The 23,924-nt window shown below is 43.8% G+C and overlaps 1 protein-coding gene across 1 annotated transcript in view; it reads left to right on the top strand.

The window, feature by feature from the left end:
- Nucleotides 1-23,924, top strand: part of ppip5k1a (diphosphoinositol pentakisphosphate kinase 1a) — a gene marked incomplete at its 5' end in the record, with an annotated part of 49,387 nt that overhangs the window by 4,709 nt on the left and 20,754 nt on the right. Inside the window, 19 exons of the mRNA XM_083652908.1 lie at nucleotides 61-146; nucleotides 2,535-2,689; nucleotides 7,516-7,617; nucleotides 8,753-8,914; nucleotides 9,018-9,139; nucleotides 9,531-9,632; nucleotides 10,124-10,210; nucleotides 10,307-10,382; nucleotides 11,166-11,275; nucleotides 12,686-12,771; nucleotides 13,132-13,257; nucleotides 15,272-15,393; nucleotides 15,998-16,180; nucleotides 17,949-18,090; nucleotides 18,521-18,747; nucleotides 19,764-19,891; nucleotides 21,244-21,358; nucleotides 22,149-22,256; nucleotides 23,725-23,841. Of these exons, the coding sequence (XP_083509034.1) occupies nucleotides 61-146; nucleotides 2,535-2,689; nucleotides 7,516-7,617; nucleotides 8,753-8,914; nucleotides 9,018-9,139; nucleotides 9,531-9,632; nucleotides 10,124-10,210; nucleotides 10,307-10,382; nucleotides 11,166-11,275; nucleotides 12,686-12,771; nucleotides 13,132-13,257; nucleotides 15,272-15,393; nucleotides 15,998-16,180; nucleotides 17,949-18,090; nucleotides 18,521-18,747; nucleotides 19,764-19,891; nucleotides 21,244-21,358; nucleotides 22,149-22,256; nucleotides 23,725-23,841 (2,356 nt within the window). The remainder of the gene's footprint in view (nucleotides 1-60; nucleotides 147-2,534; nucleotides 2,690-7,515; nucleotides 7,618-8,752; nucleotides 8,915-9,017; nucleotides 9,140-9,530; nucleotides 9,633-10,123; nucleotides 10,211-10,306; nucleotides 10,383-11,165; nucleotides 11,276-12,685; nucleotides 12,772-13,131; nucleotides 13,258-15,271; nucleotides 15,394-15,997; nucleotides 16,181-17,948; nucleotides 18,091-18,520; nucleotides 18,748-19,763; nucleotides 19,892-21,243; nucleotides 21,359-22,148; nucleotides 22,257-23,724; nucleotides 23,842-23,924) is intronic.

Below are 23,924 nucleotides of genomic sequence, written 5' to 3'. Positions count from 1 at the left end.
TTCACAACAGACTAATAATAACAGCGTTTTATTTGTCATTTTGTTTTGCTTTTTGAACAGGAGGGAGGTGTATCGTATCCTGCAGGAAGAGGGCATTGACCTTCCCCGCTATGCTGTGTTGAACCGTGACCCAGATAAACCAGATGGTCAGTCTGCCAGCTCATTAGTGATAATCAATAATATATCCTTCTTGATTTGTTGGGTCTACTTTGGGTTGGGCTGTTTGTTTGTACACGCTTCCAACCAGCAATTTATCCACTCTTAGGCTTTTAATGGAAACTCCACCCTCCAACACTTTAACACCGTAAAAAAAAAAAAAAGCTAATTGTGACTAAAATCTTGGATTTTGGTCTCATTTTGTTGTTTGTTAGTATCTTTTTTCTTATTGTTACGGGTAAGTAATGGAGACGATCAGATGCCACGTTGCAATGGAGTTTGATCGCAGAAAATGATTCAGCGAACGGTAACTAGCAGAAAATAGACCAGAATGCAATGCAGCCGCAAGCCATGTTGTGTTTTTTCTTACTTTCACACTCTTTACAGCTGTGGTGAGCAGAAAAGCATTTCAGAATGCACAACACCTCCAGCCTGGAGGCGGATGGCACTTTGCTGGCCCATACCTACCCAGGATTAGTACTGAGCACTTTATTACGAACACCGTGTCCCTAATAAACTAAACACAGTGTTCCTAATAAAACACTCAGTAAGTGTCCATAGTTATTACATTCACTCCATCTATAATTTAAAGGGATGGTTCCTATTTTTTTAAGTCAACTGTTTACACGGGATGGGATTTAATATGATCTGGTGTTTACATGCGCCCAGAGCGTGCACCGATGAACAGCTGTGCGACGTGCGCAAAAGTCATGAATACAACTTCGACACGTCTGCCAACTCTCGCATTGACCGCGAGACGCAGTCGACACTCCTCACACACACTTCTTCAAGTACATTTTCTGGCAGTGAAAAATAAATTCATACTGTCATCATACCGCCAGCCTAAAGCGTGAATTATGCCAGACGTGTGGACCGTCGCACGGAAACGAGAGACACTACGGAGTCCTGACGAGAAAACGTTTGGCGCTTTCATAGCCTGACCTAACGTTGCCGGGAGTGTTGAAAATCTCCACTTTGTCCGCGCGCCGACGCATAGTTAGAAAATACTGTAGCTCTTCTGTCTTCCGGCAGCAGCTCCTCTCCTGCTGCAGCAGGCAGGAGAGGAGAATCAGAATCACTTTCATCATTCACATGATAACATTTTTCGTTTGATCGGTTTATGAAAAAGTTTAAACTACCCCTCTGCAACTGATTGAAAATTGCAATCGGTTTTGGGCATGTTTAAGCTGATTGGGGTGTTTATATGGAGCACTTTTAATCGGTTTGTGATTTTAAACCTACGGTATTTCAACCTGATTATTATGCTCCATGTAAACGTGCCTACTAGGGATGTTCATTTTGAAAAATTTCCATAATCAAAAATCGGGGAAAAATTAACGATCAATTATCGATTATCGATCATAATATTTTTTTAATATATATATATATATACCGGTATATATATATTTTTTTACAAAATGAATGCCTATGGCAGAAAATACGAAAGACAACGTGTTCTCCTCAATGAACTCTTTATTTCAATGTGTCTCCTCTCCAACACTCTGCTGTCCCTGGCGCATGCCGGTGTGAATTCCCCATGTTTAAAACAGTTTTGTTGGCACAAAGGCCCGTGCCCAGCCAGAAAACTAGAGACTATATGAAGCTCCACCTCACGTTAGTCGGCTGTGCAATGGAGTGGGGCGAGGAGGAACGAATTCCACCCAAACCTAGTCCGCAAATCTTTTTTTTTATTTTTTTAAATAATAACAAAATCGATAAAAATTCCACATGATCGATTCCATTCCTTAACGATCAATTATCGATTTTCGATAACCGATGAACATCCCTAGTGCCTACTGACTATCGATAAGTACCTCGTACGACCCCACTTCAAAACAAATCTGAACTATCCCTTTAAAGCCTTAACGACTTCTTCATCCACAGGGAAAAGCAGTTCTCAAGCCCGTGTCCCATGCAGCATCCTGCGGCTATTAATTCAAGACGACACATCACTCCGTGGGATAAATATAGTTTCAAATGTGAAGCAGTTGCGAGTGTCGCACACTAAGCGCCGTGACACGATGGCTCTGGCATTCGAATCTGGATTTTAATCCCTTGACGGGTAGACACTCCGTCCCTGGAGAGACGGCTCATCAGATGTTTTATGTCCCCCCGGACCCCCCCCCCCCCATATCCTTGACGCTAATGACTGTTTTTATAGCAACTAAAAAAAGACGCATGGTTTAGAGGGTAACTCTGCTTTACAGCGCTCAAGAGTAAACACAGTTGTGTCAAGTGTCAAGTCGCTGTGTATAATATCAGGGGCAATAAAAAGACATGGTAAACAGAAACATTTGCTGTGTGTGTGTGTGTGTGTGTCTGTGTGTGTCTGTGTGTGCGCGTTGACATTTATGTGACATTTTACACTCTGTGCGCAGAGTGTAACCTGGTGGAAGGAGAGGACCATGTGGAGGTGAACGGAGAGATCTTCCCGAAGCCTTTTGTCGAGAAGCCCGTCTGTGCCGAGGACCACAACGTCTACATCTACTACCCCACTTCTGCCGGTGGAGGCAGCCAGCGCCTCTTCAGAAAGGTCTTCCCATTGGCCACCGTGGCTCTTTTCCTGTCTTCCCATTGGCCACTGTGGCTCTGTTGATTTTAGATCACATCCCTGGTTATACAGTGCACCTATTTAACAATGTATGCAAACAATTCACAAAAATCCAATTCTTTGGATTTTTTTTAACATCAAAATTCAACCACGTTTACTTCTTCATTCAAAATGAAATCTACAGTGTACTTACGTCAGCATGTACAGTACTACCCAATTTCAACCAATAACATAATGTATCAATACCAATAATAATATCATGACATGACATGACTGTCATTCTCCGGCAACTGTGCGGTGTGGTGCTGACACAGAGCTAACGTTAACTAGCTAAGCTTTTTCTTCGTGTGGCAAAGCCGAGATGGGGGCATCGGCTCAAACAGGTCTCACTCCTACAATGAAAAAGTCGTCCTCTCCTTCATCTTCCTCCACCCCCGGCAGCTTTAGGGGAACATTGTGTTTCATTACTTTGTATCGCTTCCTGCGGTTAACTGAAAATCTGCGTTCAACCTGGTTGCATCGAGTTGAAACTGTTGAAATGTTTGCAACTAGGTTCATGCACGAACCAATCAAAACGCTTCTATCATGTCACATGACTTTCAGTCAGGCCTGTTATACTTCTACTACAACCAGCTGACAGTGTAACTAACAAAAACAACTGTGACATACAACCAAGAAAAACAACTCACTGTCATCCAGTGTTGTGATATTATTAACTTGGCCGTGGACGTTAGCTGGCGTTATCTTAACTACAGACTATTGCTGCATTCAAGTGGGCTCGTGTTTACCGTGAATACGATATAAATCCACTTGAACGGCCCCCTCATGTGGTATTCACGACTTGGTACTGTATGTGGAATCTTTCTGAAAGCTTCGAAGCTCACGGCCTGTGACGTTTTCACATTGATGGAAAGTAAATATATTGACATTTTAGCTGTATAGAGCTTTTCATAGTCATTTTGTTGTTGTCTTGTTATGCCTTGCATTTCCTGCATTAACGTAGTTAGCCACTCGCTAGCTAGTAGTAGGGGTGGGAATCACCGGATGCCCACGATACGATACTAAAACGATACTTGAGTCACGATACGATAGTATTGCGATATCGCCGATATTGCGATATATTGAATATTGCGATATATTGAATATTGCGATATTTCGATATATTACGATTTCTTACTTTTTCAACTGCAAATTATGTCACCAAAGGAATACTTTGTCAACATCTGGTTTATATAAGAACAATTTTTCAGTCTGTACATCTGACTTCAACCATTTTATTGCAGCAACATTGTCAAGTAGACAGACCAACAACTTTCATAAAGTCATGTCATAGTTGCATGCACCTGACAAACTGAACTGTTTGTTACAGTCTACTTACAGTCCACCTTAACTGGATGTGTGTGTGGACTACTGTACTTAGGTAGTTTTTGAACAATGCAACTTCACTTACACAAAACATCTTGTGCAGTCCATTCAGTAACTGGGGAATTTGTAAATTACTGTTATGACAAAACTGTTACTGTTAAAAAAGAAAGAAAATATGCTACCGTTTGTTTACTGCTGGCCTTGGAACTAAAGTTTATAGTAGCCTGGTGGCCTGGCATGGCCTGCAATTTTTTTGTTTTGTTTTTTGTGTGCAATATCGATACAATATCGTCAGGCAAAATATCGCGATACTATGGTGTATCGATTTTTTCCCCCACCCCTAGCTAGTAGTGGTAGCTACATTGTTAGCCTCAGTGGCTTCTAGTCAACTGCGCATGTTCACGTGACGTGACCGCTTGAATGCCATGCGTGTCGTGTACGCAGCTTCCGCTCTCGTATTCGCGGTAAACACGAGCCCTCTTGAACGCAGCATAACTTCATGCAGCAAACGTGCACAAATGGTTTCACTGTGTAGTAATGCTGTTCTTAGACTCAAGACTCTTCTTAGACTTTCCTTATCCAAGTGCAGCAATGTGTCTGTGCCTGAGCCAACAGCAAGCGTGTTATATTTGGAAAGCCTTGGGGGGCCCAGCAGGGCCCGTCTGGAGGTTTTGTATTTACCCCCTTCCCCTTATCTGTCACGTAATAATGGCAGCTATTAGAAGGTGCATCAGCTGAACAGAAATAGAAAGAACTGGCCTGAGTGTTAAGCCGCAGCGCTCGCCAGCTTCTCCCATGTTAAGCCGCAGCGCTCGCCAGCTTCTCCCATGTTAAGCCGCAGCGCTCGCCAGCTTCTCCCATGTTAAGCCGCAGCGCTCGCTAGCTTCTCCTAAACACGCTGACGGTATGTTGCTGTGTTGCTTTGCCAGAGAGGAAGAGCGTTCTCATAATGAATCACACAACCTTTTAGTCGTGATTGTGACGGATTGTGTAGAGACAGCACGGACTGCACAGTTGCACTGGCTGCTCAGTGTCAATTTCTGAATGGAGTCGTGCCAAACCTAGTCTCACTCGCCAGACTTCCCTCCCTTACGGGAGAGGAGTCTGGCAGCGTGGATCTCCACTCTGGAACTTGCGGGGGAAGGAGGGGGAAGGGGGGGTTGCTCTGTTTGGTTTAACCTCGTCTCGCTTACCAGACTCTCTCCCTACGACGGGGGATCCAATCGTTGTCAGCGTGTAGCAACGAGCTAGCGTTGTTGACGTCGTTTCACAGCGGCGCAGGCATTTGAGGTCGACGGATTCGACACACAGGGAGCGGAAAGGAAATCCATATATGGTCACGCCGGTCAGTCAGAGCCGTTCGGAGCCAATGACAGAGCTCGCAGGGAGGGATTTTCTTTTCCCGCTGGCGACTGAAATGGTCGCCACCAATGGCAGAGCAGCTTATACCAGCAGCCTGTTTCCATGCAGCCAGACTTCTCTCCTGGAATGGAGGGAAGTCTGGCAAGCGAGACGATGCCAAACCTGTTTTACGCCAGTTTTTCCCAACCTAGGGGTACATGTACCCCTAGGGGTAGTTGAGCAGCTTGCATGGAAATATTGTGGTTTACAATTCATTTCTCAAATTATTTATTCCAAGTAATTTCATAAGCCCATTGCTAAAATGGTATGTGCATTTAATTCCCCCCTGGCAGGTGTCAACTGTTACACTACTCTGTGAAGAGCTCACCGTTCACACGTCAAAAATGCACGCAAATCAACTATCTACAGTAGCAAACATGGATGAATGGCCTCAATCACAACCTGTCAGAATTGTTCATTAACTCATTGAGTGCCAGCCACTTTTGGAGAACGGATGCTCCCAGTGCCAGAGTTTCAGAGCGTTTTCAGTGATTTCTCGAGGCCCACAGAATATTGTGTGATATTACTATGTAAACACCGAACACGCACAAAGAACGACGAGACTCTCTTCTATCATCTGCAAAAAAAAGTTTATTGATACCATTTTCCGTTCTTTAGTTATGAGCCGGAGAAGATAGGTTGTTTTGAGCAAAAAGACACGTTTCAATTTAGAATCTGAGATATTCAGCCTTTTGTGAAAGGAAGCATTTCAAGCACATCATTGACTCTGAAGCTAATATTTTCTGATGTAATGACACCTCAAAAATAATTTCCTTCAATAAAAGAGTGAAAACAAAGGAATTTTGTTTGGCCAAATAATATTTTTTAGCTGCAACCAGCAGCGCTGGCCCCTGCGTGCGCAGACCCTACACCTCCTTGCTGGTCTTGATTTACTGCTGGTGGGCATCAGATAGCCTATTCTAGCTTGTTTGCCTGTCTCTGTGCATCGAGCCTGCTGCTGCCTGGGTCTGTGTTTACTGTCAATGGTTGTATGCTGTAGTGCCCTGCATGCCCCACCCCCCTCCTCCTCCTCCTCCGTGGGAGTGTCTCTGGGGCTCTGCTGCGAGTGCGTTTGCTCTGCGTTTGCTCTGCACTGAAAAGTGCGCTGCACCCCGCTTTTTCACAGCCTGTCGCCGGCTCCCAGCTGAGAATAATGTAACTTTTCAAAAAGACGCTGGTGTCGGCAACTAAATCATATGGAGGGGCTATCGCAGCGGACACGGAGGGGCTCAATTGTGGCAGCAGATGACTGCTGTTCACAGGCACAGCTAACGTTATGCTTCATGCATATCGATGCGATTTCCGTTTCCCCATTACTTCTCTCTTTTTTCCTCGCCTTTCTCTAATCTGGAGAGCACTGTCGCCACCTAATGGGTCCCTAAAATAGCTTTTACACATTCAACAGCCACCATACTTTCACAGGAGATGGATCTGGCTTTGATCCACGTCCCACCGTCAAAAAACGCAATTGACGAACATACTCGTCCTTGGCACTCTACGTTACTAAACCAATTGACGAACATACTCGTCCTTGGCACTCAATGAGTTAATTTAATACTCAGTTGTGTTAGATACTAATTAATATGAGTTTAATAGAACACATTTAGGAGAATCATCAACAGGCATGAGTGGGGGGGTACTATTGGGATGGCAAAACCACTCAAGGGGTACAGTCCATATGACAAAAAAGGTTGGGAACCACTGCTTTACAAGATCCCTAATGAAATTAAGTCTGCAAATTCTCTGAATTGTTTTTAAAAACCTGAAAAAATTCATTCAAATTGAAATGGTTATTGAACTTGAACTTTATATCTTTTGTTCTTTTTATTGTTGATTGTTCTATTTTGTTTATTTGATGTTATGTGTTGTGTGTATGTCCTGTTTTTATAAGACCAGGGACCATGTTAGAAATAAGTGTTCACACTTTTACATGTCTATCCCTTGGATTTTGTTCTGCTATATATCCATAAATAAAATCAATCAATCAATCAATCAATCAATCACTCTACACCATGACAGCAGCTTTTCTCTCCCCGGTTCAGATTGGGAGCCGGAGCAGCGTGTACTCTCCAGAGAGCAGCGTGAGGAAGACGGGCTCCTACATCTATGAAGAGTTCATGCCAACAGACGGCACTGATGTTAAGGTAGCGTATATTTACATTGTTATGGGCACAGAACATACGGTGGTGACTCACATCTGAAATGCAATAAGAGACACTTTCAAGGTGCTTTAAGTCATTTGTGACTCTGGGCATCCAAGTAGTGTAGCAGTAGATTCCCTGCCTACATGTATCAACACGAGAGTCGCAGGTTCGCGCCCCCGTGTTACCTTCGGCTTGGTCGGGCATCCATACAGGCATGATTGGCTGTGTCTGCGGGTGGGAAGCCAGATTAGGGGGTATGTGTCCTGGTCGCTGCACTAGCGCCTCCTCTGGTCCCTCGGGGCGCCTGTTCGGGGCGGAAAGGCACTGGTGGGAATAGCGTGATCCTCCCACGTGCTATGTCCTGCCAGTGAAGCTCCCCGCTGTCAGGTGAAAAGAAGCAGCAGTGTCATAGGAAGCGTGGTGCTAGTCTACGACTCTCCCCAGATCGGCAGAGGGTGGAGCCGCGACTGGGGCAGCAGGGGGTAAAATTGGCCACGTACAATTGCGGAGAAAATGGGGAGGAAATCAGGGGGGAAAAGGAATTTGTTAATCTGGCACACCTTACTGTAATCTATAATCGACTAAATATTAAAGTCATATTTTCACAATGGAGATGAGTAAGCAAGCTAACTAGAGATCCAACAGAAATCCCTACTGAAGAGGTAATAATAGTGCTGCTGTCATTAGTTTCTAGAGTGCCTAAGTCACACCCTCTTCCGGGTTCTGCATAGGACCTTAGGGAGTGAATGACCCATTCATGTTTCCGTTGACGTTTCGGAAAATGTTGTTTTGTTTTTGAGGAGAACCCGGAAGAGGGCGTGACTTAGGCACTCTTATTTGGCTTAAGAACAAAATATGTTGCAATGCCAGCTGTTCGCTCGTAGCATCGCCCTCCATCTTTGAACAGATGGAAAATGCGGCATGTGGGTTGATCCAAAACGGAAAGTGAGTTTTTAAATCAAGGCGAAGTCATCGTTGAGTCATTGGTCTTGATCAACAACCTTATCAAACCCCGGATATATACTGTATATCATTTTGTGCTACGGGACAAAAAAAAAAGCGTACTGCACCTTTTGATAAGGACAATGCTGGTGAGGATGCCTGGTGATTGTGGCGGTTTTCCATGTGAGCTCAGGTGTACACCGTGGGGCCGGACTACGCTCACGCCGAGGCCCGGAAGTCCCCTGCCCTGGACGGGAAGGTGGAGCGGGACAGCGAGGGCAAGGAGATCCGCTACCCCGTCATGCTGTCGGCCATGGAGAAGCTGGTCGCCCGTAAGGTCTGCCTCGCCTTCAAGGTAAAACCATGGCTTTTTGACCCCTTTTACTTTGTCCCGGAGTCCATTATTGATGGTCAGTGAAAGTCACCTCGTCACGCTAAGTCCTCTCCTCTCGCCGCAGCAAACGGTCTGTGGCTTTGACCTCCTCCGAGCCAACGGACACTCCTACGTGTGTGACGTCAACGGCTTCAGTTTCGTGAAGAACTCCATGAAGTACTACGATGACTGTGCCAAGATCCTCGGGTACCGTCTTTATTTTTGCCATCCTCTCTATTCACTGGAAGATTTCCCCCCTTTGCCTTGCTGTGGTTGATTCTTTTTTGTGATAATTTTTTTATTGATTTAAAATTTTCCAACATACTAAACATAAAAAAACATAAACCACAAACATTTACAAAAACCAATCCATACACCTACACATACAGATTCACTCAGAAAATACCCCCCCACCGGCAAAAAACAAACAAGGATATATTCTGAGAATATTTGACAGTCTCCACCACTCAGCAAAGGAAAGACAGTGGTTGATGCTGTGCTTGACTCTAAAGACAGTGGTTGATGCTGTGCTTGACTCTTGTCCAGGGAGGCAGCAGACATGCGTTTGTTGACTCTGCGTCTCTTTGTGGTTCTTCAGGAACATCGTGATGCGTGAGCTAGCCCCTCAGTTTCAGATCCCCTGGTCCATACCTACTGAGGCAGAGGACATCCCCATCGTCCCCACCACTTCTGGGACCATGTGAGTCATACATTATGAGAGCCATACGCAATAAACAAGTTCAACTATGACAGCGTATTCCCTGTACTTCAAATGTGTTCGGGTAATTTTGCTCGGTAATTTTCATCTTGTGTGTTATATAATGTAGCCTAGCAAGCTAGATATGTCTAGTCGCCCATCCAGTGGGTGTCCGGGTACTGCAGCGGTAGATATCCCTGCCTACCAACACGGGGGCGCGAACCTGCGCCCCTGTAACCTGTGTTATCTCCGGCTTAGCAGGAAACATCAAGGAAAGTCCCCAGACTCTTTGGGTCAGACAGAGCCCATCATGTATTTCTAAAAACCTGTCTTCTCTAATGTTTGCAAAGTTGTAGTCAGAAATGTGCAGTAAAATAAACAGAATACCTCAATATCAATCTGATGGAAGAGTCAATTAGATTGTTTGAGGAAACATTTAGAAGCTACCTAACAAGGAAACTGCTTCGCCACAAACTCACTGTCGCCCCCTGCAGGATGGAGCTACGCTGCGTCATCGCAATAATCCGACACGGAGACCGAACGCCCAAGCAGAAGATGAAAATGGAAGTTCGCAACCCCATGTAGGTTTTCTCTCTTGTCGTTGCTCTCCTGCTTCTGTGCTCTTTGACCAAGTCAAGCCTTTTGATTGGCTTGAATCTTCTCTCTGTTGCATCCAGGTTTTTCGACCTATTTGAAAAATATGAAGGTTACAAAACGGGGAAATTGAAGCTGAAGAAGCCAAAACAGCTGCAGGTAAGAATCAGACGCAGATTCCCAAAAGTGTGCAGGTGGGCCGCGAGTGCTCTGCCAACACTCCCGATTTTTGCGGGCAATCAGATGGCTGTAGCAGGGTCATTTTTAAAGTAACAGTGAGGATCCTGTTATCAGAAGAAACTAGAAGACCTAAGACATCCATTGATACCAAGCATTATATGCTAGCTTGTCGGTAAGGGGGCTAAATAACGCTCCAATCAGGTTAAATTTGGGTGAGGGAAAACTATTTCTATTTCCTCTCAGCTCTCAGCACCCACCAGTCTCCCCTTTACAGATAAGCTATCATTTTTCACAGCCTAGCATTAATAGCTTGTGGATTGATTTCTTCTGTTGTTGCTCATCACATTTTGTCTCAACAAATGTGTTCTGCATGCAAATACTTCTGATGAGTAAGGGGGGAGAAAATGTTGACAATCTGCTTTTTGGGTATTTTGCCAAAATGTTTTTGTATGTGTGGATGGATTATTAATTTCCCTCATGCGCAAGTTCACATGCTCTGTTAATGAAATAAAAAATATGAAAAAATATATATAGGGAAATACATCATCTTAGTCTCGTGTGTTGATCAGAGTTGTGATTAAAGGGTTGGGTGGTCCCCGGAAGATTTTCACATTTCAAAGTGGGCCGCAGCATGCTTAAGTTTGGGAACCCCTGTTGTAGGAGTTTAAACGTCACATCGTATCCAGGCTGTGTAGGGTTAACTGTGTGTGTGTCCGTGTGACCTGACTACTACTTGACACGTTGTAACCTCGTCTGCCACAGGAGGTGCTGGACATCACGCGGCGGCTGCTAGCAGAACTGGGACAAGACAATGACTGTGAGATCGAGGAGAAGAAGTCCAAACTGGAGCAGCTGAAGACTGTTCTGGAGATGTGAGTGATGATGAGTGAACCGGGTCTGAACTGGGTCACTTCATTAACCACAAGTCCCCACCCACCCGTCTTATCGGTCTCATTCGTTTCTGGGTCATTTCAGCAAAGTGTATTAAACTATAATAGAAAGTAAAAAAAAAAAAAAAAAAGGAATTGCAAAAGGTTTCTTGTTTGGCAAATATACGATAATTATACTCTAAATTATGCAATCTCTTTTATTTGAGGAAATGATATGAACAGTCTCACACTGTGCACTTTCAGAGACTCACCGTCCTCGTCGTGAGTTTCCAGAACATTGTTCAAGTTTTCGAAGTTTCTCTGTGACCTTCAAGCTCTGCTCTGTGCTTATGACAAATGTGTTTTTGCAAGGCCACCATCTGCCTGGCACAGCTAGAGTGTTCCAAGTACCGAGGCTGTACTGTAGTCCAAGTCTCAGATGCTATTAAGCAGCTGCAAAGAAATGAACCCATTCATACCTGATGCAGCATTTGCGTGTATATCCCTCATTTGTGTGTGTATCCCTTTAAGACCGCGCGCTTAAAGGGATACACACACAAATGCTGCATCAGGTATCAATGGGTTAAGGTGCTGTCTTTCTCTGACCTCTGACCCCATTCATATGCATAGAAATTGGGACGGCACACTTTGTATTAAAGGAAATGTGACTGTCACTGTGACATTATTATAATATTTATCCTGAATGTGTCCTGAACGAAAATGAAACTGCATAACTTACAGTAGTACCGTTTCTATATTCATCAAGACGACATTGTCGTTTCTTATTAGACTTGATGATGGCAAACCCTCAATAAGTTGTTATGCGTGCACTAGCGCCTCCTCTGGTCGGTCGGGGCGCCTGGTCGGGGTGGAAGGGAACTGGTGGGAATGGCGTGATCCTCCCACGTGTTACGTCCTAGCGGTGAAGCTCCCCACTGTCAGGTGAAAAGAAGCGGCTGGCCACTGCGCACGTGTCGGAGGAAGCATGGTGCTAGTCTCCGGCTCTCCCCAGATCGGCAGAGGCTGGAGCAGCGACCTGGGCAGTCGATAGGGCAGCAGGGGGATAAATTGGCCAAGTATATTTGTGGAGAAAATGGGGGGAAATCTGAAAAGTAAAAAAAGTTCTTATACGTAGAAAGCTGTGTACAATCATCAGTTAATGACTAGGGAGGGGACGCTATGCTTATCTCACGATATGATTGAATATACGTTATAAGTAACACAGGTGCAAGCAAAAGATTAATGAGGGTTTCCAACTTCCAATCCATTTGGTGATCCAGTGCCGGGGGCCTTGTTACTGTTCTGCTTGCACCTGTGTTACTTCCTGCATTTTAGACACAAATTGGGTGGGAAGTGAAAAAGGCTAATTAATGGCTGAACTAATGATTGAACATTTGTGTTATTTTCCTAAAGGTACGGCCACTTCTCTGGGATCAACAGGAAAGTGCAGCTGACCTACCTGCCCCATGGGCAGCCCAAAACCTCCAGTGAGGAGGAAGGTAGGAAGAACCCAAGACAACCTCTCTCATTTGTCTTGTTTATAGAGTGCTGCGAGAATGAGACCAGAAAGGACATGGACGCTAGCACTTATCGCTCGTACATGTAAAAGTGAATGGGATTTTTGTTTGGGGATTTTGGTTAAATGCATGAAATAAGGTCTGTGGTTAACACAAGTTTATGAAACAGAAACGTTTGTGTTCAGCAGGATAATCTTCACAAATGAGCACCACTTTTATGACTTTTGAAGCGTTTTCTGAAAATCGCGTTAAAAAAACACGCATTTACACTTCAAAAGTCAACAGAAATGACCGAGCTCAGACTGTTGAAATTGTTGACGGACTCTCTCTCTCTCTGGTCAGACACGCGTAAGGAAGGCCCGTCTCTGCTGCTGGTGCTGAAGTGGGGTGGAGAGCTGACTCCTGCTGGCAGAGTGCAGGCTGAGGAGCTGGGCCGCGCCTTCCGCTGCATGTACCCTGGAGGACAGGGTGAAAGACACACACACACACACACACACACACACACACACAAACCCAGCTTTGTCAGCTGGTCACTGATTGATGCGTAATTTGCTCTGATTGAGCTGATGACTGTCTTGTACAAAATTCTAATCTGATTTATGAAACAAAAATAGTGAAGTATTTTGTTGTAACGACGGTGTTGTTTTCTTACTACGAAAAATCTCCCATTCACTTCTATCATATCCACTCAGGATTATTTATGTTCACTCTTGTACCTTATTTGACTTATGAAAAAATCCATCATGGGTTTTGTTTGGGGGGAGGGGCGGGGGAGAGGATGCCAGTTAAAGCATTACCGTTATACTGTGTAAAACAAATACAGTATTTTTATTCATTCCAAAGCATAGATTTAATTTGATTTATTGTGGATGATAAAAGACAACACAATCCAAGGGATAAAATATGTGAAAGTGTGAACACTTATTTCCAACATGGTCCCTGAATATACTGTACACATGTGCACACACACACACACACACACACACACACACACACACACACACACACACACACACACACACACACACACACACACACACACACACACACACACACACACACACACACACACACACAGAGACAAACAAACTGACTCACTCTTGTGACTAAGAGGCTTGGGCTTCATGTTGGAGAGAGTGTGTATTGCATCTTGTGCCACCATACTGTGGACTGACTGCACTGCAGCCACTGAGCCATATAAGGTCAGTCTGAGAGGCAGGAAGAGGGAGAATCGACGGCGCGGACACGGGCCAAAAAAGCCATTATACTTTGACTGTTGCAGGTTGGAATATACAGAAAGAGATCCCCACAACTAAATATTGTCTTAATGGTTTATTATTGCACATCATCCCCATAAACATTTGTGGCAAAGTCTTCTTCTTTGGTCTGTAAAGTTCAGCATCCTTGTACAGTAGAGTTTATTATATTTTGATATTATAGCCTCATTTCTTGTCCTACTTCCTGTGTATATGTTTTTCTCTGTCTAGCAGAAAAATCATTGTGCAATTTCTAATAATGTCTGTCTTTGATTATGGTGATGTACTATACATGCATGCTTCACCTTCCACGCTGAAGCCTCGTCTTGATGCAGTATTTCATAGTGCTTTGAGGTTTATCACTGGTGATGGGTTTCACACTCATCATTGTACTCTATATGAAAAAGTGGGTTGGCCTTCTCTTACCGTTCGTAGAGATCAGCATTGTATTTTATTTATTCATAAGGCCTTGTGTGGTAAGCTTCCACTCTATTTGTCTTCGCTTTTAAGTTTCAGTGCTTTAAGTTATCAGACTTGCGTTCACAGACACACATTAGACTGGTCGCTCCACGTATGCATAGTGAATCAGGAAAGACCGCTTTTATCTTTTATGCTCCTGATAGATGGAATAAGCTTCAGGACTGTCTCAAGCTGGACCAACTGGTCTCTATAGAATCGTTTAAAGTGCAACTTGAACTTGAACTTACATAGCCCTCTTATTTGTTTGCTCCTGTGATTTCATATGTTTGTATTGTTTGAGTGTGATTGTATTGTTTTATATATGCCACAGTCTATTTCTATTCTGATTTGTATTGTTTTAATTTGTGGTATTTGTTGTAATCAGGGCGTCCTTGAAAAAGAGAGCATGCTCTCAATGATCCTCCCTAGATAAATAAAGGTTAAATTAAAAAAAATTAAAAAAATATCATTCAACTCGGTGTGTGCCAAGTAGTTTAGTTGCATTAACTGATTGCAATAATGTAAACACTGTACACACACAAAGGCAAACCTAAGACAAAAGGTAACATGTATTCATGCTAAACTTGCACAAATAAAACTTCTTCGTATTCTTAGTGACTTCAAAAACAATAAGTTAAAATGCCCTTACATTTAAAAAATAAACAAAAAATTGGAAGTTGACAATCAATTCAGAATTGATCCATATAGGAATCGTGATTCATGTGAGTTGATTTGTTCCTGACACCTCTAGTCTTGTGTCCTTATAGGAGACTATGCTGGTTTCCCCGGCTGCGGGCTGCTGCGGCTGCACAGCACCTACAGACACGACCTGAAGATCTACGCGTCTGACGAGGGCCGCGTGCAGATGACGGCTGCTGCTTTCGCCAAGGTAGACGGGGGGGCGTCTGTCTGTTTCAAGAAGGAAGAATATAGTTACAGCTCCAGCTGAGAAATATGGTTGAAATCAGTATTGTATCATAATAATCATAAGGACCCCCCCCCCCGATATCGACATATATCACGAATATCTCTAAAATGTTTCACTCATTTAGTCAGTCTTTAAATAAAATCAGCTTGTTATCAGAAGTTTAGACGGCAGAATTGTGTGTCACATTATGTCAAAATCACCATATCATCACAATATGATTCCATTGAAATATCGCCCCGGCCCTACATGTAAACCTTTCATTATAACAGCACAGTGCAGAGTTATACTAGTAAGTAATACCTAATGATCCATGAGCGAACATACCTGCAGCGACTCACAGATAAATTCATTGGTCAACACTCTACCTGGCATTCTATTGGTTGGGGATTTCTAACAGTGTTTTTGCACACACAAAATCCAAGAGCAGAGAAGAAATCCAAGAGCAGAAGTGTCAAGAGCGCACAGAAGCAGTTTGACTGCAAGCACAGATTTACCAGTGTAACTTGTGTGCTTGTGCGAGACATCACAGATTTACCAGTGTAACTTGTGTGCTTGTGCGAGACAGGGTTTGCTGGCGCTGGAGGGCGAGCTGACACCCATCCTGGTGCAGATGGTGAAGAGTGCCAACATGAACGGGCTGCTGGACGGAGACAGCGACTCGCTGAGCGGCTGCCAGCACCGCGTCAAGGCCCGCCTTCACGAGATCATGCAGAAAGACGAGGAGTTCACAGAGGAGGACTACGAGAGGGTGACTAACCTCCACAGTCTACTGCTTGCTCACCACCCAGTCTCAGCTGGACGGACGCCTGTCTGTCCTGAGAGGGCTTAGTGTCTGATGGAGGGAGGAAAATAACACAGAGAATTGCTGTATAATCACGGATTAGACTCACAAGCAGCTTCCATGCAGCCTTCAGTGGTTGTTTGGAACCAGGAAGTGAGGTCTTGCACCTTGTCCTGTGATCTGCATCATTTGAAAACCTCTTTAAATCTGCATATTTAAATGTACTGTATGTCTATCTGTGTAGCTTCTGACGTTAAAGGGGCAGCTCACCCTAAAATCCAAAATACATATTTTCCCTCTCACCTGTAGTGCTATTTATTCATCTATATCGTTTTGGGATAGTTGCCTGAGTTTTGGAGATATCGGCCTCAGAGATGTTTGCCTTCTCTTGAATACAATGGAACTGGATGGCACTCGGCTTGTCGTGCTTGAAGCACCAAAAAAATACACTTGGAAAAACTCGACAGCATTGTCTCTTTCCAGAAATCATGACCCGGTTACTCAAGATAATGCACAGACTTTGTTGTGAGCAGTTTCATGTAGGAACTATTTTCTTTTGCAGTCTCATGTAGGAACTAGCTAGCAGGTGTAGTTCGGTCAAAAGAAAATAGTTCCTCCATGAAACTGCTCAGAACAAGGTCTGTGGATTATCTTGAGTAACGGGGGTCATGATTTCTGGAAAGAGACATTGCTGTTGAGTTTTTCAAATATATTTCTTTGGTACTTTGAGCACCACAAGCCAAGTGCCATCCAGTTCCATTGTATTGGAGAGAAGGCAGAAACTCTGCGGCCGATATCCCCAAAACTCAGGCAACTAACACAAAACGATATAGATGGATAAATAGCACTACAGGTGAGAGGGAATATATGCATTTTCGATTTTAGGGTGAGCTGTTCCTTTAACTGTCCTTGACGAGTGTTCATGTTCATCTTTTTAATCTAAATCAGACACTAGGAATAGACGGTTTTCACTGAATTGTGTGAGGCTGTGTTTTACAGTGATTTTACAACCGCTAAGAGTTGTAAAAAAAAACAGCTTGTAAAATCACTGTAAACCTTCATGGCCTCTTGGAGCTTATTGCTTAATTTGAAACCTAACTTATTTCCGGTCACTGCAACAGGAAGTAAGCTAGGGTCCATTTAGAATATTTATGTCAAGTTAAAAGCGTCTATACTTGGGATATCCAGTATTTCATCAGAACTCATATGAGCCTGATGGATACATGTTTTAGTTCCGTTTAAATACCCACACAGAAAGATAATGACCAAGAGCTGTTAACCATTCTGTGGTTGTATTGGGCGCTCTGTGTGTCCTTTCCCCTGTAGCAACAGGACTCTTTCCCCCAAGCTGTTGCTGCAAATATGAATGTATTTTCAGCCATCTGGTTAATTAAGGGTTAAAACTCATAGTAAATCCATAGTAACAGAGTGAGTGATATGTAGAGACCGGTGGGAACTTTAGGACCTGGGATCCTAATCTGATGTGATATTATCGCCTTTGATCATTTGGAGGCTTGGTAATTGGTTGTAATGCTGAAGCTAAGCTAACCGTTTGTCATTTGATTTCAATAGAAACAAAAACTACAAAGTAGCTCACTGCCAGCACGGACTTAGTGGCCTTCAGAGTTCTTTGAGATGTGAAAGTAGTCAGTGTTTGTTTGGTCTGTGTTCCACTTAATTTGTCTTTTTTTATTGAAAGTTGATTGTTTTTTATTTTTGTTGCTTTTCTTGCCAGCTGGCCCCGACCTGTAGCGCCTCTCTGGTGAATTCAATGAAGATAGTGGGGAACCCAGTGAGCACATGTGACCAGGTCTACGCTCTCATTCAGAGCCTCACTTCCCAGATCCGCAAGAGAATGGAGGACCCAAAGTCTGCTGGTGCGTCAAATTCAACTATATATATTCTAGGCATCTTGCGTGCTCAATTCCTAGGCTTGCCTTCAACACATAACATTCATATTTTGTAGATGAACACCTGCTTTCATGATTCTTAGGATTTATTATAATAGATTCCTGTATAGAATGATATGGCCTAGGACGAGGTGACATATTGCCCAGCATACTGTATAATGTACATGTATATATATTAAACACCAACCAAAATACTGAAGTCAAAGTCTCAAAATGGAGAATGTACACACTACTACACAGTATAATGTAGGAGACAGATCTGGCTTTGACTTAGAATTGAAAATTTAGCCCACTTCGTAGAAAATACAGATATATATATTCAGCCGAAAAATACAGAGTTATGATTTTTGATCTCCATCACCCAGCCCTAATCATCATGTCTTCTGGTCCTCCTCAGACCTGCAGCTGTACCACAGCGAGACCCTGGAGCTGATGCTGCAGCGCTGGTCCAAGCTGGAGAGGGACTTCCGCATGAAGAGCGGCCGCTACGACATCAGCAAGATCCCCGACATCTACGACTGCGTCAAGTACGACGTCATCCACAACTCCACGCTGGGCCTGGAGCTCGACACGCTGGAGCTGTTCAGGCTGTCCCGCGCCCTGGCTGATATCGTCATCCCACAGGTGAGAGGGGGGAGGAGGAGGAGGAGGGCCGAGGGTAGGCGTGGGCCCATATTTGTTCATGTTGAGTATCGTGTATCATTTATATGACCTTCTCTACCATCCTTGGTACTTTTTAATGTTTGTTTTTTAATTTAGTTTTTAAATTAGAGTACCGGTAGGCTATTTTATTTATCTATGCTGTTTTAAAACCTCCTTAGCATGTGCAATAAACTCCTTAAAGCACTTTATTTTTAACTTACTACCTTTATTGTCGGTTGTCAGTACTTCTCTTGAAATTGCACTATTTGTGGGCTAGATGCAATCGTCATTTTGTTTCTGCCGTGCCTTGTGTACTGCTGAAATGACAATAAAGCTGAACTTGAACTTGAACTTGTGATATTTTGTGAATATCGCAATATACTCTGCGATATTGAATATTCCACTCACCCCAGCCGGCCGCAGCACCATGTATTGCTTGGATCACTTGTGTACATTTTTTTTAAACTTATAATCTAATAGTGGTAGGATGGTAAAATAAATCTTAGTTGTGGTGAAAATTCTGTTTTTTGATGTTGTGGGTTCCTTTTTCCACAATCCGCTCGTTTTCCTGGGAATAGCAGGCAGTTTCTTCAACTTTGTGTCTGTTGAGGATAATCCTTAAATCCATAATTCCTCCCCCCCATGTGATACTTGATATGGAAAAACCGGTGAAACTTAATCTGCTAATCACCACTCAATTATCAGCCACCACTATGCTTGAGGAATATTTCAAATTTTGAGCAAAAATCTTGGTTGATGATTTAAGCTAATTTCCTAACACTTGTGAAACATGTTGTGAGTTTTCCCCTTCACCAATTGTGTGTAGTGAATACCAGAAAACCAAGCCGTTCATTCTAGATTCACCTAGTATTTGAGACTCCTCTCAGGCCCAAGAACCATCTCAATACTGTGCAAAACACGAATGATCTGTAAAAATTCGGCGGACTCCATCAGCAATTAGTTTTTTTGTGTGTGTTTCCAATGTATTTTTTCATCAGGAATATGGCATTAACAAAGTGGAGAAGCTGGACATAGCATCCGCCTACTGCCTCCCACTGGTCAGAAAGATCCAGCTGGACCTGCAGAGGACGCATGAGGACGAGTCTGTCAACAAACTGCACCCTCTGTGAGTCTGAGTAGCCTCCAGCCTTCAACAACAGTCTTCTGACCCCATGTGACTGCAGTGTTTGTTTGTTTTCAATCAAATCATTTAATGAAAATCCACTTCTCCATTGTCTCCGGTGTTGTACTGACATGATTAACACGTTCACTGCCAATGACGAGTTGAGTCGTCAAAAAAAATCCAACGGTTGACTGCCAATGACGAGTTGAGTCGTCAAAAAAAAAAAAAAATTGACGGTGGGACGTGGATCAACGCCCCCCACGTCTCCTATAAAAATATTGGAGCCACCGAACATGTACAACCCATTCCACCGACCCACTAAGTGGCGACAGTGCTCTCCATTCTAGAAAAAGTCGAGCCAAAACTGCAGGGGAACGCGCGATGAAACCATTCTCCTACTGTAAAATGGATTGGCGAAAACGCTTTCGCTTTCGCGCTGATTGCTGGCCGTGGGGGATTGCAAATTTGCATAATAGATTATGGGTGCAACACACTTTGAAACACGCAGCATAAATAAGACCAGAATCGCAAAAGAAACCCCGTTTCTTGGGGTTTCTCAACCGAAAACCCAGAAACGAACGAGCCTCATTCTCATACTGTAGGCGAAAACGCTTTCACGCTGGAGCACACGGGCGCACAACGGTGGGGGGTTCCAAAAATAGACTGGGTGGAAAACACACTTTGAAACACGCAGCATAAAGCCTAGAATCGCACAAAGCTTCATCAAAGCTCTCAAACCCAAGAAACGAGTGAGCCCCATCCACACTCCCAGGGAGGGAGGCTGCTCACTGCTCAGACAGGCAGTAGAAACTGCTTGTGACAAACGCTGCTGAAAGCCACCAGACACGCCCACGGAGGGAGGAGTTTGAAGGAGAGGGCGTTCAGAACTATATTGTTTAGATGTCTGATCTCTCACTGATGCCAAAAATAAATGGTTAAAGTGACTGTTCTGCCTGTTTGATTGAATTTCACAAAACTGCGATTATCTCAGCTTTCAGTCTCAGACGCTGAAACCATGCTGTACTCAACGGCTAATATCTACATAACTACTAACTCTACAAACTAACTCTTTTAGACAGAGAAAGCACACATTCTATTAGTACTTTTGTGAACTTTGTGTTCACAAAGTCCAAGCAGAAAATAATCCTCGGCTCTTGTAAAATGAGCCAGAATCCTCAAAAAAAAAACTCTGGCAGAAGCTACCTACAGTAAAAAAAAAAACGGCTGGCAGTGAATGTGTTAAGATGAGCCGATGATGTCCAAATTGACCTTTTTGGGTGAATTATTTTTGTCAGAGAAATACACAATGCAGAGTTTTTTTTGCATGACCTGATTTGGCGTTGTTTTGTTCGCAGGTACTCTCGTGGAGTGATGTCTCCCGGGCGCCACGTCAGGACACGTCTATATTTCACCAGCGAGAGTCACGTGCACTCCCTGCTCAGCGTCTTCCGCTACGGAGGTTTGCTCGATGTAAGCGGTCCAACCTCAGTCCCACACAAGCAGTGCTATGTCACACACAGATAATATCTGCCTAGTCAGTCCAACCTCAGTCTCACACAACCAAGTCACACACAGACGTCTGCCTAGTCAGTCCAACCTCAGTCTCACACAACCACCGCTCAGTCACACATAGACGTCTGCCTAGTCAGTCCAACCTCAGTCTCACACAACCACCGCTATGTCACACACAGATAACGTCCGCCTAGTCTCGGCTCCCAGATGATTGGAGATCTCCGCCTCCCACTCGTCTGGGAACTTCTTCTCAAAGATAGTAGTTTGAACGGCGGGAAGAACGGCCGCTAACGAACCTACGCCGCTTTGTCAAGTTACCTGAAATGACGCTCTCCTCACATTATCCTCCATAGTGAAACAAACTGGAGATACAGTGAATCACTTTGTAACACAGAGAGAACTTCTTGAAACATTGAAAATGAATGTCCCGAGCAACGTTACATTATGTGATTTCTATTTTATGTTTGCAAGCGCACGACTTCTACATGTCAACGCCCCTTCTGCACAAAGGGCCGCCCCTAAAGACTCTGGATTGGTTCTGCAGTGCCGTTTTTTTTAACTTTCTAATTGCTTTCACCCAGTTTTAACATCAAAATCTGTGAGAAAGTTCTCAGTCTCTAGTTGAGCGACACGGATAGAGACTGAGAACTGAGGCTAACATCCGCCTGAACCCGTGTGTGTGTGCACGCGTGTGCGTGTGTGCGTGTGTGTGTGTGTGTCTGTGTGTGCGTGTGTGTGTGTGAGACAGGAGGAGAAGGACCAGCAGTGGAAGCGGGCCATGGATTACCTCAGCGCTGTCTCCGAACTCAACTATATGACTCAGCTAGTGATCATGCTGTATGAGGACAACAATAAGGTATTGTTTGTGCTCGTCATGCCCTGCCACCATCAGCATGTGCAGGACATTATGTTATCATGGTGTGTGTGTGTGTGTGTGTGTGTGTGTGTGTGTGTGTGTGTGTGTGTGTGTGTGTGGACACATTCTTGGGAACACAATAACTAAAGAACAACACAGGATAGAAACTGCACCACCGTTTCCATAGATCAGATTTTGGAGCTCCTTGTGCTGTGCACATATTAAAAAATCTGAAAGAAAAAAAACCTCTAACTCCTTAATGTTATAAGATTCTGAGTCCCCTTCACATTAATACCACCCATGTGTTGTGTAGACAAATATGCTGACTTGTTAATTTGTTGATGAATGCATTATTTAGCATCATTAATCATGACCTAAAATTTGCATAACTGTTAATAATCGAATCGGGATGGGATAATATATCGCGATATTACAATATATTGCGATATTATGACATTTTATGAGCCAATGCCATCGCTAGAAAAAGATTTGTTTCTCAGAAAGAAACAATTCTGCACAAAGTCAGACTTCACTGACATTTTATTCCTTACATCGTATTGTGGTTGTATTGAATCGCAAACTCTATTACATATAGTATCGTATCGTGAGATAAGTCTAGTGCATCATCAACATTAATATATTATGGTGATCATTACAGGACATTAATCAACTCGGGTGTCTTGTTTTTGTAACGTTCATGTAACTGTTGCTGCATTCGTTTATGGTCGGAGGTGGGAAGTGGGAAGTGGGAAACGTGTCATCTCCGACCTACGTGCGTTTGAGCTTCAAGTCCCAAAACCATGGATGCTAACAGCATCAACTAGTAAACAGCTAACAGCTAATAACAACATTAATGTTTAATTGTATGGGTTTAACCAGAGCCATATACTGTAGATAGAAGAGTCCCGACATCTCCATTCACTCCAATGGACCAGTTTTTTACTCTCAAGAGTTCCAGGAAGTAAGGTCCTGGATTAAGCAGCACTGTTGAGTTGCAGAAAAATAGACAGTTTGTGTTGTACTCTGAAAGGGTTTTTCCCCCCTTGAATCAAATTGTACATTATCAGCTTTATTTTACCATTCAAAAGTAGCGCGAGACCCATTCCTGGCTGTTCATTGGCTAATGAGTCTCGCATTTTGGTCCTCCACTGACGCCACTCTCTCTCTAGGTTTAACCAACCACTGTATTGGTACTTTATGCTGATTGGTCTGAAAGCATACTATTGTTGAAAATAAAAAAGAAATGTGCCAAAAATGTGTTTTTAAATTATTATTGGTTATTTCTTTCACCATCTGCGATGTGGGTGGCCATGTTGAAATGACGTCAAATGACGAGCTGGGAGCAACTACAAGTAGGGGTTGATAAATCTCAGATGACGCGCCGTTTTATTCGATTTTTTTCCTAGTAGCAAGTGGGACTTATTGACGAGTTCTACTGGAATGCAACATGTGTGTGGTTTCTCTACAGGACCTCTCGTCAGAGGAGCGCTTCCATGTGGAGCTGCACTTCAGTCCGGGTGTCAAAGGCGTGGAGGAGGAGGAGAACGCTCCGCTGGGCTTCGGCTTCAGACCGGCTTCTGCAGAGGTAACAGCTGGACCCGCGTGTGCGCGCGCGCGTGTGTGTGCGTGTGTGTGTGTTCTCTCCGTGCATCTGCCTGCAAATAACCT

This window comes from Poromitra crassiceps (assembly GCF_964638095.1).
Source record: "Poromitra crassiceps genome assembly, chromosome: 16".
Classification (NCBI taxonomy): Eukaryota; Metazoa; Chordata; class Actinopteri; order Beryciformes; family Melamphaidae; genus Poromitra; species Poromitra crassiceps.
Note: the sequence above shows the minus strand (reverse complement) of the source record. Positions and strands in the feature narration are given on the sequence as shown.